This window comes from Antedon bifida, chromosome 9, assembly GCF_963402885.1.
Source record: "Antedon bifida chromosome 9, ecAntBifi1.1, whole genome shotgun sequence".
NCBI classification, from domain to species: Eukaryota; Metazoa; Echinodermata; class Crinoidea; order Comatulida; family Antedonidae; genus Antedon; species Antedon bifida.
The window spans coordinates 11,782,581-11,795,609 of NC_136234.1; the positions used below are offsets into that span (position 1 = coordinate 11,782,581).

At 31.7% G+C, this 13,029-nt stretch overlaps 1 protein-coding gene across 1 annotated transcript in view; it reads right to left on the minus strand.

The window, feature by feature from the left end:
* LOC144852727 (uncharacterized) overlaps positions 1 to 13,029 on the minus strand; it is a 46,445-nt gene that overhangs the window by 29,150 nt on the left and 4,266 nt on the right. The window contains exons 5-6 of the mRNA XM_078710686.1: positions 12,477 to 12,604; positions 9,888 to 10,048 (exon numbers count right to left, since the gene is read on the minus strand). Coding sequence (XP_078566812.1) covers positions 9,888 to 10,048; positions 12,477 to 12,604 — 289 coding nt within the window. The remainder of the gene's footprint in view (positions 1 to 9,887; positions 10,049 to 12,476; positions 12,605 to 13,029) is intronic.

The following is a 13,029-nucleotide window of genomic DNA, read 5'->3' on the forward strand; positions in this document are numbered from 1 at the left end:
GTGCACATGATGCTTAATTAACCAATCAAATTGCAAGGATACACTATTATTATTAAGGTGTGTTATAGTAGATACGTTGGCTTCTGGGTTGTTAATGCAGCTATATTCAATTCAGTTCAGAATTCTGAGTACAAGCCTCAAGGCTCAGAGACCTTGAATCTCTTATATATGTCTTCTTGTAAGTAACATTAACTTGGATTTAAAAGGCATAGTGTACAAGGTTTGATCTGGGCGAAACCATCACTAATGCACAACAACATGATAATAGTGCTCTTGGGAAACACAGACCTTTCAAACCAATTCAAATTAAAGTCGCATAAAATACTGTACAAAGAGTATACGCTTTTTCTACAGCAATTACAGTTGTTGGAATTAGGCCAAGAAACTTCGGGCAACATACAGTAAAACTAATAAAGATTATTCAATGAAGTACATGAAGAAAAGTTGATTACTTCTTAGACTCAACTTAATGATACAGTATTTTGTTCGATATTTGTTTCATTTTCACTTTTTCAAATTTATTAACGTGAACGAAAAGCGGTCAGCTTATATGCATGCGTATTTAAATTTCCATTTCCGAATCATTTTCTGCAGTGAATTCTAGTCTCTTGAGCTTTCAATGAAATTGGTACTTTTCACAGTTTTTCTTCTTTTTTAAAGTGAACATTTTTGCAACCAATCAGAGCCCGGAAAATGAATTATCACATGGCCAATGATTATCAATACTAAATTAAATCACTGTCCTATCAGTTTAGCTGGTAACACCCTAATCACACTGGTTTATAAACCCTATCTGAGAAGACTTGTTCCACAACCAGAATTAGGATCGAGTCGCAATCGAACCCATGCCGATATTGTTGGCTCTTTAGGTACGGTAATTGGCGTCCCTGCCTGAAATTAACCACTCGGCCATTTCACTCACGCCTTACTATTACTAATATAATTAATACTGATTAATCATCTATGAAAATATTTTACCCACGACATTGAAATGTGAAAATCTTAATCAATTATATCTAAAATCAGAGATTGCACAAGTTTTTTCCATCTCATTTACAGTAAAATGCCAATCCTAAAACATGTTTTAAGCCCAATGGCAGCTTATTTAAGCAGTATTGTATAGTACTGTACATGTTAACATTTGAAAGAGAAATGATGGTGGAAACGTCAGAAAACATGGCAAATGTTCTAAGTAGAAATAATACAAAATGCATAGCCTCCAGTCTATGATTCTTACTGTTGAATTATTTATACAAAGATTAATATTCTAACTAAGTGTCATTACTTTTAAACATACATGTGAAATGGTTCCAACATACAAGAAAAACAATCATTTCTTATTTTAGCGGTAAGAACAGCCACTAAAATCATATTATTAAAAGTGGTAGACTACCACGTACATCAATACATAGGATGTCTTTTCTCATACATCCATTATCAGTATGCCGATGATTAAGATTTAAAAAAAATGTCTGTATATCTGATTTTATCTATAAAAGGGTGCGCTCGTTTACCCTAGAATTGTAGAGAATCAGATTTTTATCATCAGAATCAGTTTATTATTGCCTTGGGTAAACCCTATCGGGAAATGTATCAAAGTGATTATTAAAGAAAAAAAATATATTTTACATATTCAATATTACACTAGATTTTAATTAATAAAATAAAAACAAATACCCAAAAATCTTTGGTTATCCGTGCAACAAACACAACATTTCAATTCAATTAAAAAAACATTTATTTACATCTAAAAGACAACAAGTAAAAAAACAATAATGGCAGGAGAGAATTTAGAAAATGGATGGGATTGCAGGATCCCACAAAAAGATGAGAATTTTGTGGTGGGATTGCTTTTATAAATTAATTAAAAATAGATAATTATTAAAAAAATTAATTAAAAATAATGAAAAAAAATGAATATATAATAAAGTTGAAAAAATAAAGTAAAAATGATGAGCAGAATAAAGTACAGCTACAGGGCATAGTAACGAATAAGATGACAACATGAATAAATTAAATATAGCAAGTCACAGAATGAGACAAAAAGTGATTTTTAATTTTCTTGGAGAATGAGTAGCAGGTGGCAGCACAAGAAATTGAGGGGGGTAAATTGAGTGGCCCAGAATATGTAATAGTGTTGAAAATAGTTGGTGTTGTGGATGGGGATATAAATGTAATTTCTTGTTCAATGTCATATTTATGAATGGTATTATTGTAGCGAATGGGTCGTTAAAATGGCAAGGGAGAATGGAGTGCGTAGCCGAAAAACCAAAAACACCCTTGCTGGGATAGGTTAATGGCCGAGAGTTTAAGAAGATTGAGTTTGGAAAATAAATGGGAGAGTACAAATACTGTAAAATATGAGTGAATAATGTTAACATTTATAGTGTTGAATAACTGTGACTATTTATGTGTCATTATATAGTAATACTGTACAGTAGGCCTATAGCATTGGTGAAATTATGGGAATCACTTTACATTTACATTTTTTGACATGATATCATCAAAATAGATACTTCCAATTTTATAGGAATTTTTCGGTTGAAAGTGGATTTCGCCCGCTGTTTATAGATTTATATTACTATTTTCCATATCAAAGAAGTTTCACCCTTTCTGGCCTTCAATTCGTGAAGAAGACCTCAATCACAAAGTTCGCAAATAAAAATGTCAATATTCTGATTACAATTGTAAATTATACAATATCCTCTCAAAAAAATCTCAATTTGTATTGAAGCTGCCTGAAACCTATGCAATGAAGAAACAATGATCAAGCCCTTATTTTTTGGTCTTAAAAAGATCATCTATTTGTTAACCATAGTTATTGTACTTCCACGATGCATCTTGCATCAGTTTTGGTGCAAATTTATATTTTAGGATATTTTAGGTTGTGTTGTGGAAGATGCTATTATTAATTTCTTGGTGAAATATTTTTTTTCTTTGTATGTTTTGTGTATGAATGATTGTACAAAATCTTGATTTTTCATTTAATATTTATTCTGTACAGATTTTCTGCACTGATTATCTAAAAAATGCATTGTTATTAACTCCCGATCAGAAGTTCAACTTCAACACACAACATCCAATGCGATATTCCCAGACAGACTCCCATTCACAATGCAACCAGCCCAATGTTGCTTAATTTCGGTGATTTGAAGTATGGCCGTATATATTACTTTAAAAACATTAAACCAGGTCATTCCTTGTCTTAATTTGTATGTGGTTATGGTTATTTTATTCTGATAAAAGAGGATTATTAAATAAATTAAATGTCCAGTATATTAAATTAAGAAAACTGTATAATCAATACTTTATAATAGTATATTTTTAAATTGACTTACAAATAAAAAAAACATAAACATGTGTAACTTTTATAATTGTATGAAGAAAATGTACCTTGCGATTATCATACTCTTGAAGACAAGTATAAAATTAACACTGTACTGTATTAAAAGGATATAGAATGATGTAAAATCTATGTTATTATGCTTTTAAGCCAACCAAATTGGAAGAGGTAAACACATACTTAAAATAGCAACTTGTTTATCTACAGAAAGCCCTCATAATTAGAAAGTGAGTACATTTTTTTAAAGTTATTAGATTGTAATCCTATTTATAAACCATTATTATATTTTATGAAAAGTTAGACAAATGGAGGCTCAGGAAAAAAACTGACCAATAGGGAGAGAAATTGTTTTCTTGTGCTTGTTTTTTCACACTAGCATGCCATGCTACTATTCAGGAGTCGAGAAGTCATTCTACATAGCCATGCAACATTCCTTGAACTGTTGGTGGCGCACATGGTTATGATAAAAAGAGCTGATATTGGGAAAGGTAACTATTATTACACTCTGTATATTAGTTTTAATCATTTTCAAATTAGAAATGATAAAAATACAAAACATGTTGTTGCAACAATACAAATGTAAAAATAGTTTTGTTATTTCTGTTTTACCAGCATTAAACCAAACAATTTTGAAAGAATTAAAAATTCTGTTCTAAATAGTAACTTGTTATTATCTAAATTCAATGTATTAATTTCATGCGTCAATACACATAGAAAAACGTAGATAAAGCGGTTGAAATAAATGCTATTGTCTTAATTGTGTTTCCTTTTGAATTATCCAAAAATAAAAGATTGTTTTTGAAATGTTGATGTCACTTGGCCAAGTCTGTAATCTGGTCAAGTGACAGCAAGATTGTTTGTTAAACTGTACACAGACAATTTTTTATTTGTCCATTTTTCTGAATTTCTTCACCTTAAAGATCAGAACAACTTTCAATGTTCAATTTATTTAGGTAGGATATCACATCAGGATCATCTTTTTAAAGTTTAGTTGGCCAAAGTAAATCTTTTAATACCATGGGACGACATCAGGCAACTGATAGGCCGACTATAACTTATAAGCACTTTCCTGTTTTAAAAATCCTGGGTCCGCCTTATTCGTAGGATACATTTTAGAATTATGAGTAACTCAGCAACGTCATCTGAGACAATGATGGATTAACAAGGATATTTGCTACAAGAAAGATGTTTACTGTGGTTGTTGAGGCTAACGCGAGAGTATCACAAACGACAGCTGCTTGGTAAATGATGAGGTTCGGTTACAATTTCATTGGCTTTTGTGAGTACATCCGGAAAAGTAATTTGTTTGAGGATAATATGAAGAATCAACTTGGATTACATTCTTCACTATAAAATAAATGACTTTCTTGCTTTCTTATATTTTCAGAATTATCGGAAATCATCTTGGCAAAGAAAAATTGTTATCTAATAACTTGCGAATTATAATTTGAGTCTATGGAATCAAGAGAATCGAAAAAAAACCAATTGGTTGCCAATAGGGAAACCAGGGTCTAAAATTTGGTTTCCCTCCCAGTTTGTTAGTTGCCCCTCCTTTTTTTCAAATTTGTTTTCTGATTCTACGAGCACTGTAGTGAATCAGTTTAGTTATATTTACTGAAGATTATTTCAAATTTGTATTCTATTCTAACGTCAAGTTGCCCACTTTTATAGTAATTAAATAATTGCTTATTTTGAATTCAAATAAATATCTCACTCAATTGAGAATATGACTGACAAATGCTGACATCCTACTAAAATATATTATAATAATATTGTTTGCGTTTTTAGGGTTGCGTCCTAGTGGGAACTACATTTTAAAAACATGGTAAAGTTATACAGTAGTTGGGGATCATCTCCTGGCGTGTTGATCATGTTAGGTACTGCACTATTAGCTGAACCTGTGAGTTTGAAGACCAACTAACCTGAATAATAAATATATTTAAATACCTATTAAATATGAACAGTTTTTAATGATCATTTAATATCAATATTCTAATGTAGAAACATGAATTGCAAAGACATTTAACTAAGGTATAAATATGAAAAACATAAAAATGCATTGTATGGAAATCACATTACAAACTGTACTGCAGTAAAATTCATTATCGTCATCTCTCAAAATCTTTTGTTTACATCGTAATTATCACGATTCTATCTGTCAATGCAAGATTATTACAATCAAAAGAGGAGAAAATTCTGTGCATCCATGTGGATCGTCAGAGTGTCTGGAGCCGGACAAACTGCAATGTTTGCCGTACTTAAGGATATAAATATAAAACACGCCAATCTGGTTTAATGAACGGTGTGCTTTGCGTGCTCAAGCCCAATTAATGATCATTCACAAAACTTAATTAAATTAAGCACTATTGAGGAAAGTGGATTTGTTATGTATCCATGGAAACAAAATAAGGAAGTAGATTTTCAATGCATGGTGAAAATGGAAATTGATTGTGTTGTTTAAGTAAATAATTGTGTGTGTTTTTGTTGTGGTGAAAAAGACAGTAAAAACGTAAAAAAAATGACATAATGATTATCATATGTGTACCTCTCAGAAGAAAAATATCAATTGAATAACACTTTTATTACTGGAATGGTTTAGTCACATTTAAATTTAATATAAAAATTAAGGATAAATATTCCTACATGGTGACAGTGTTCTCCAGAAGCAGGTTTTGCCAGCAAGATTTGCCAAACAGGCTCCTTCCGGTATCAAAAATAGTGCAAGAAAATTATAAAATAAAAACTTATCTATTAGTGGTAAGTTAGGCCTAGCCATTAAAAACATACACTAAAAGAGCAATTGAAGGCTATATTTTGTCAATTGGATACACAAAGTACAATGTTATTTTACTTGTTTGTATAGATTACTTTACATCTAATAGTTATATCCATAATTCGGCACTCCGCTTTAATTTGCCGAAGTTGATTTCTATATTGGGAGAAGACTGATACTGTAAGATTGGGTGTACCATATTCTCATACATCAAGATATGAATTCTTTTATTCCAAATTTGATTTAAATTTTAATAAGAATCTTTATTATTTTACTGTAGGCCTAATTTTGATAATCGATTTTTTTGATAGCAGTTTCTATTACCATTTATATTATTGGGATATTTATGAATAATTGTACTTGTATTTAAGTTTATTTATTGTTTTTACAGTTATTTGTGAGCGAGTGGCTGAGCGGTTAAGACAGTGGCTGTAATCCATAGCCATAATGTTTGCAAGGATTCAAGCGTCACTAATTGCTCCATGGTTCTGGGGGGTAGAACAAGTCTTCTCAGATTGGGATTATAAACCGTAGGTCCAGTGTGCACAAAATGTTTATGTGCAACCTAGTACATCTTTCAAGACGAGTAGGGGGTTAACTCGTTTTGCATAGTGAAAAGCGCCGTTTTGACTCATGCACCCTTTAGGGAAGAAGCATGTAAATCTAAAATGAGTCCACATATTATTTGTAATATGCCTTGTAATTTAATATAAAAATAATGTATACTGTAATGTAATGTATTCAATCAAATTTCTGATTGTAGGCCTAAAAAATTGGATGAATAAAATATTTCTTATCTTATCATACCAAACTGGCGACAGGTATTCTAACATTAACGATACAAAAACAGAAAAATGAAATTAAATTGAATAGAAATTATAGTCAAGATTAGTACTAGGAAAAACATTTTATTCTTCGTTAATTTCAATTTTTCAACAGCTTCTACGAATGATATGATCTGTGACAAATGACATCAGCCACAAGCTACAGAATTTCTCTGTAATGCAAGTATGCACTTTGGATTCCATAGAAGGAAACGTGTACCGTACCAATAAACTATAGACAGCAAGCTGCTTAAAAACCAGAACAAATCCATATTAAACATTAGAAAAGACGTCTGTAGAACACCCACAAAACTTGTTTAAAACTGTGAATTTTAATCTTGATATTTCTCAAAATAAAAGTGTTTTACTAATAAATGACAGAGTGGCATTTGGCATGAACCCATTAGAGAAAAATACTTATTATTTTAATGGTCTGATGGATACAAGTGGGCGTTGTCTGTGTAAAAAGTAGTGTTTTTTGTGTATGAAAATGTATTGTTATTATTGAATGTGTTGTATTATTATGTTGTTCAGTATAGTTGAAATGAGGGTATTCGGACACCCCTATAAGGGGGACATTTTCCTGTAACATTAACAATGAGTGGCATTATAGAATGTAACACTACAGCCTACCCTTTCAGGGGACACTCTATTAGGGGGGCACTTTGTTGGGTCCTGAAGGTGTCACCTAGGGGTTCTACTTTATATAGCTTATTAGTTGATCTTTATTTTTATTGCTCAATCTTATAGTTTAAAGTCTCCTATCTTTTCTTTTATGTATTTTTTTACTTGAGTTTGAATCTAACCCTAGCTAACACAAGCTCAAAGTCTAGAGGTTAGTTACCTTAAGTCCCATCCAAAAACAACACATTTTGCTCATGTTATACTATACTTTTATACAACAAATTCTTCACGCTTTCGACCTTACTGTCTGGATTGGTTAAGAAGCTAGTTGAAATTACCCTTCTTATCCAACCAACCAATACAAAATAATTCTTAAACTAATAATTTCCAAACTTAAAATCTCAAAACAAAACAAAAAATAAAAAGGATAAATGTGTTTGTTATATTATTTAGGAGAAACATGCCCAACTATAACTTGCACATAATGCTATTACATATTTCAAAAGCAAGGGACTTTTCTAAAATTTTCTGTTGAATGATGTTGTTTAGAGTAGGAAGTGTTGTTAATCAGAAAAGCAACATCCGAAGGCGTATTGTAATTTGCACAGATTAATCTATTCAAAGTAAAATTAACAATAGAGAGACATACTGAAAAAAATGTCTCTATTATACTGTAAAGTGTAACACACTGACTCTATCCTTGCCATGTGATTCTATATCTAGCTGCAACATTATTAGTAAATTACAATCTGGCGAACGGTAATAAACTTTTGAGAACCCCTGGCCTTTAAAGCATTTGACATTTGATTTTAAAATTTCTATACACACTGCTTAAATTTTTTTTTAAACTAAAACATATATCACATGCAAAATAATGATAATGTGAAGAGTCATTATTGCTGTACTTTTTTTCTTTTGTTTATATTAATCAATAGTACCTCCCAGAAGCTTGAAAACTTCAAATGTGCAGCTGCAATTAGCTGAGTATTACTTGACTACAGATAATACACACCTGTATATACCTATGTCATTTGATTGGTTAATTTCATATCAAGTATTATGACACACCTGATTGTATTCTTGCAATTTGATTGGTTAATTACGCATTACGTGCCATTTTGAATTAGCCCTACCTAAAAGCAAAAGTGATATCTAATGGCGATAATTAACGCACTCTAATGTACGTTCAGCTTTTCTGTAAACTTGTTGAGAAGTTTTGCGTGGCGACGTTGTTGACTAATCGTATTGTGCGAGCCGTATATAATTGTTTTGAACGATTGATAATATTAATAAACTTCCCACGACCTGTACATCCTCTCCTTCCTCAAAAAGGGAAGATCTAAACAAAGCTAAAGTGTCGAGCTATGGTACAGTTAGTTCACTAATGGCCAGTTGTGTGTCCTCAAGAAAAGCACTTACCTACTCTATTTAGCTTCATAAAATATAGGACTACTAACTGCAACAGATTAAAATGTGATCAAGTATAGTAAGAACTGGGTTAAGAATTTAAAACCTATTTATTTTCTAAAAAAACAACTCTAGAGGGGGCCAGACAACTACAGATTAATCAATGCTAAACTAGATCATGTCCAATAATAGTTGTATGGATTTAATAGCATGATATGAACACATTATCTAAGAAACAGCATGCTTAAAAAAGACTAAATAGGTTAGATTATCTGACTATGCACTCCCACGCAAAAAGAGACCAGGTATCTTAAACGAACATATAGTGTTTGTCTGGCTTTTTAGTAATCGCAACATGATGCCAAATTTACTTATACATAGTACTAAATAGGGAGGTGTTGCATGTTAGAATATTTAGAATTTTTTAATCTCTGTTTCATTCGTCAAAATGTATTCATTTTGGCATGATCAGCAGCTGTATTTTGGAAAAGCAAAAATATCTTTTAACTTTTAATTCAGAATTAGATGATGACAATTCGCAAATTCACTCATTAATACAGACCTGTTTGTCAGAAAAAAAAATGGGAGGGGAGATGGAGGAATGACGGGATTAAAAGCAATTTAAAAACAAACCTGACATGTGTATTCTTTTGCTGAAGTAGAGTTTTAAGTGCATTTTTGTTGCAATGGCTTTAGAATCTCACCTCACAGATGGTGAGCTATTGTCATGTAACTCAGACTTTGTAGTTTACGCTGAGGAGTAAGCAAGCTTTGAACAAGAATGACAGCAACGAGCGGACACGGTTCACAGCACAGTCCACCTGTTTAGCCGACCGCGCCACACGACACTCATCACAAATTAATTTGCATTCATCAATCTGCGTGATCTCTACCATTAAATAAAAATATATTTTACCTTTTATTTTTATAATTGTTGAGAATTCGAAGTAGTTTTGCTAGACAATCAGGCTCTTCTGAAAATGCTGATGATACTTTTTTAATGTAATTCCTAGTCTTCTCGGTTGTTTTTTCCTTTGGTTGTGCTTTAACAACAGCAATTGGTGTTTTTGATCCAGCCTTTTTAGATGAATACAAAAAGAAAAAGTCATTTTAACTTATAATAATTTCATATTTATTGTTTAATTGAAGAATAGTGCTGTTCCGCCGTTCCACACCAAGAGTTTTTAAAGAGTCGCCATCCAATCAAATTTGAATAATACCATGAAAGCTCCAGTGGTCTAATCGTTAGGACATCTGCATAAACTATCAAGCAGAAGGTTCTGGGCTTCGTTGGGGGGACTTTTTCTCATTCTCACAGATTTCCTCATCGTTTGAAATTAATTTTCAGTACATCAATGGGTGGTTTAGAATTATTGTTCTGTGCCTGTGGTGTTTATATACAGTTAAAGATTTATTGTCCTCCTGAAAAAGTTTTTTCATTTTTGTTGTTGAATATGCCATTTTAATGTGACATAATAGTTATTCTCTTTGACCAAAAATTGGATCGGAAAAACAATTATTTACCTACAAAAACTGTAACTTAAAGAAAAAAATAGTAAAATTGGCTGCAGCCAATGGGTTTTTGGTTGAATTTATCTGTTTATTTTGTCAGTTTTGTCATGAAAACATTAACTTAACTTAACTATCACAATAATGATAAAAATAACCAGGTTAATGGTGTGTCCAGAGAGAATAATGGGCTGATAGCCAGACACAAAAGTGTACACCAAAAATTGGGGGGGGGGGGGGGGGGTTTGGTGTCGGTGGAGTGTCCTATAAATAAGGGTAGGTTGCAGTGTTAAAACATATTCCCCTAATTTGATGGAAAGTTTTCCTTTAATAGTGGTGTCCAAATGAGGGTCTCTCTGTAAATAAATTTTGTATAAGATTTGTACAGAACTACCTCAATGTTATTTATCTGTCTATTATGTGAACTAACACTTTCAGTATCATACTGTAGTTTATAAATCTTACTCTCACTTTTGATTTCCCAGGGCCAGGGTAAGGATAAGTTGGAACTCTAAAGTAGTATTAATATGCTTCCTGTATTATTGGAATTGAGTATCCATTTTTTTATAAGAGAATAACTAAAAAAAAAAAGGAGTAGCAGAGGCTTCCAGTTCATCACCTCTTAGATTCCGATGACGATGACATTTGACCTTTGTAAACCAAAAATATTAAAGAGTGAAAACACACCTTTAGCTAACAAACTACAACATCACCTTTCATTTCACACAGTGAAACTATATGTTAATGACACAACAGGGATTAAACGTACAATATCTCTGTTACGCTAATGACTTAACTCATTTTTACTTTATGCATAAAATAATATTTATTATGGTTATTTATAGATACAATAGACACAATGTAAAAATATCTCTTATTACGCTAATGACTTAACTCAGTTATTTTTACTTTATGCATAGAATAATATTTATTATGGTTATTTATAGATATAACTTAAGCAAATTAAATAGACTTGACTGAATTGACTTTTTGTAACTTTGTGTATATTTTAAACATATTTTATTGATATTTGTCTATGAACTCAGTTTGGGAACGTTTATTTTGTATAGATATGTATTCACAGGAGTGGCAGTCACAATCTGACTCACGCAGCTGACGTAAATGTCAATATTAGAGTAAATGATAATTCCTTATCTATGTCATATGTGCGACCGTCAACAATTAGAAGTCTTGTATGTCCGGCTTATAAGGTAGAACGGGATATCTTACTGAATCCTTATTATTGGCGTAATCCCTCTTATCCAAAGTTAAATAAGTTACTGATGTAAATGCTTATGTTAATCTGTCAAAGTATTTATTTGTATTGTTAAGAGAGAGTCAACCTTACTGTAATATATTGTGAATCTATGGGCCCGTGGCCTAAAGATAAAAAAAAGGCAGGCACCATTGCCTGGAGTGAATAAGTTGTATTGAATTGAATATGATTTGATCTCCTGATTTATTACACATTTTCATACATGCATTCGCAAACCAAGTGTAGTTGGTGCGCTATTTGATTAGTATGCATGATTGACCACATAAATACCAGGGAAATCCACATGCACGTAACTCTTCCGTGGGATTTCATATTTTTACAATTTGTTACATTTTGCAGATGTGAAAGGGATATAAAACTACCAAAATATGTTTTTTAATACTGTAGTGTAAATCATTCCGCGATTTAACAACGATCACGAAAATAAATGGCGTGCCAAAATTGCAAAATTATTGATGATGTTATTTTAGATATTGACTTGCTTACTTACAGTGAATCAGGCCTTAGAGGGCCAATTACTGTCTATATTGACAAAAATATGTATAAAATAGTTTCAATAAATTATTTGAATTGTGTATTATTTGAAACATTTACGATCTACGATTATTTATAATGTTTATTCAGATGTAATTAAAACATTAAAATAAATTTCAACTGACCGAAAAAACTCCTCCATCTTATTGAAAACAATGAGGACATTCCTCAGTGATCGATAGTTACCTTTCTTTCTAGAGTTGACGGTTTCTTTGGCGTCTCTTCAACAGCATCTGCAATGGGCGAGTCAATTTGTATTGTGACTGGACCATCATTTTCTATATGGACTTGCATATAAGCACCAAACTGACCATCTAGTAAAGTAATGAAAATAATCATCATCTTGCAGTTAGTTTGTTTGTTTGTTTTTTTTTTGATTACAACAAAATCATGATTTTAAGCTTGGAAAATTACGCAGCCTAGCTTGGATAATTTATTGACATCTATGGACGGCAGAACTTTTATTTCTTCTAAAGCTACATTCATATCGCATCCGGGTTTCGGTCTGAGAAAAATATAATGGAAAATGGATTTAGTGGTAAAGCTTATGATCGAAACTATAAATTGAAAATTATTGGAATATATGATCAATAGATTGTTGCAAACATGACACCTGCCCTTTAAGATGATCACTTCTTATCTTCTGTCGCTCCTACACATTTTTCTAAATATATCGTTGCATCATCTGCCATAATATTATACTGAAATAACTTCATTTCGTTAGCAACATTAATTAATG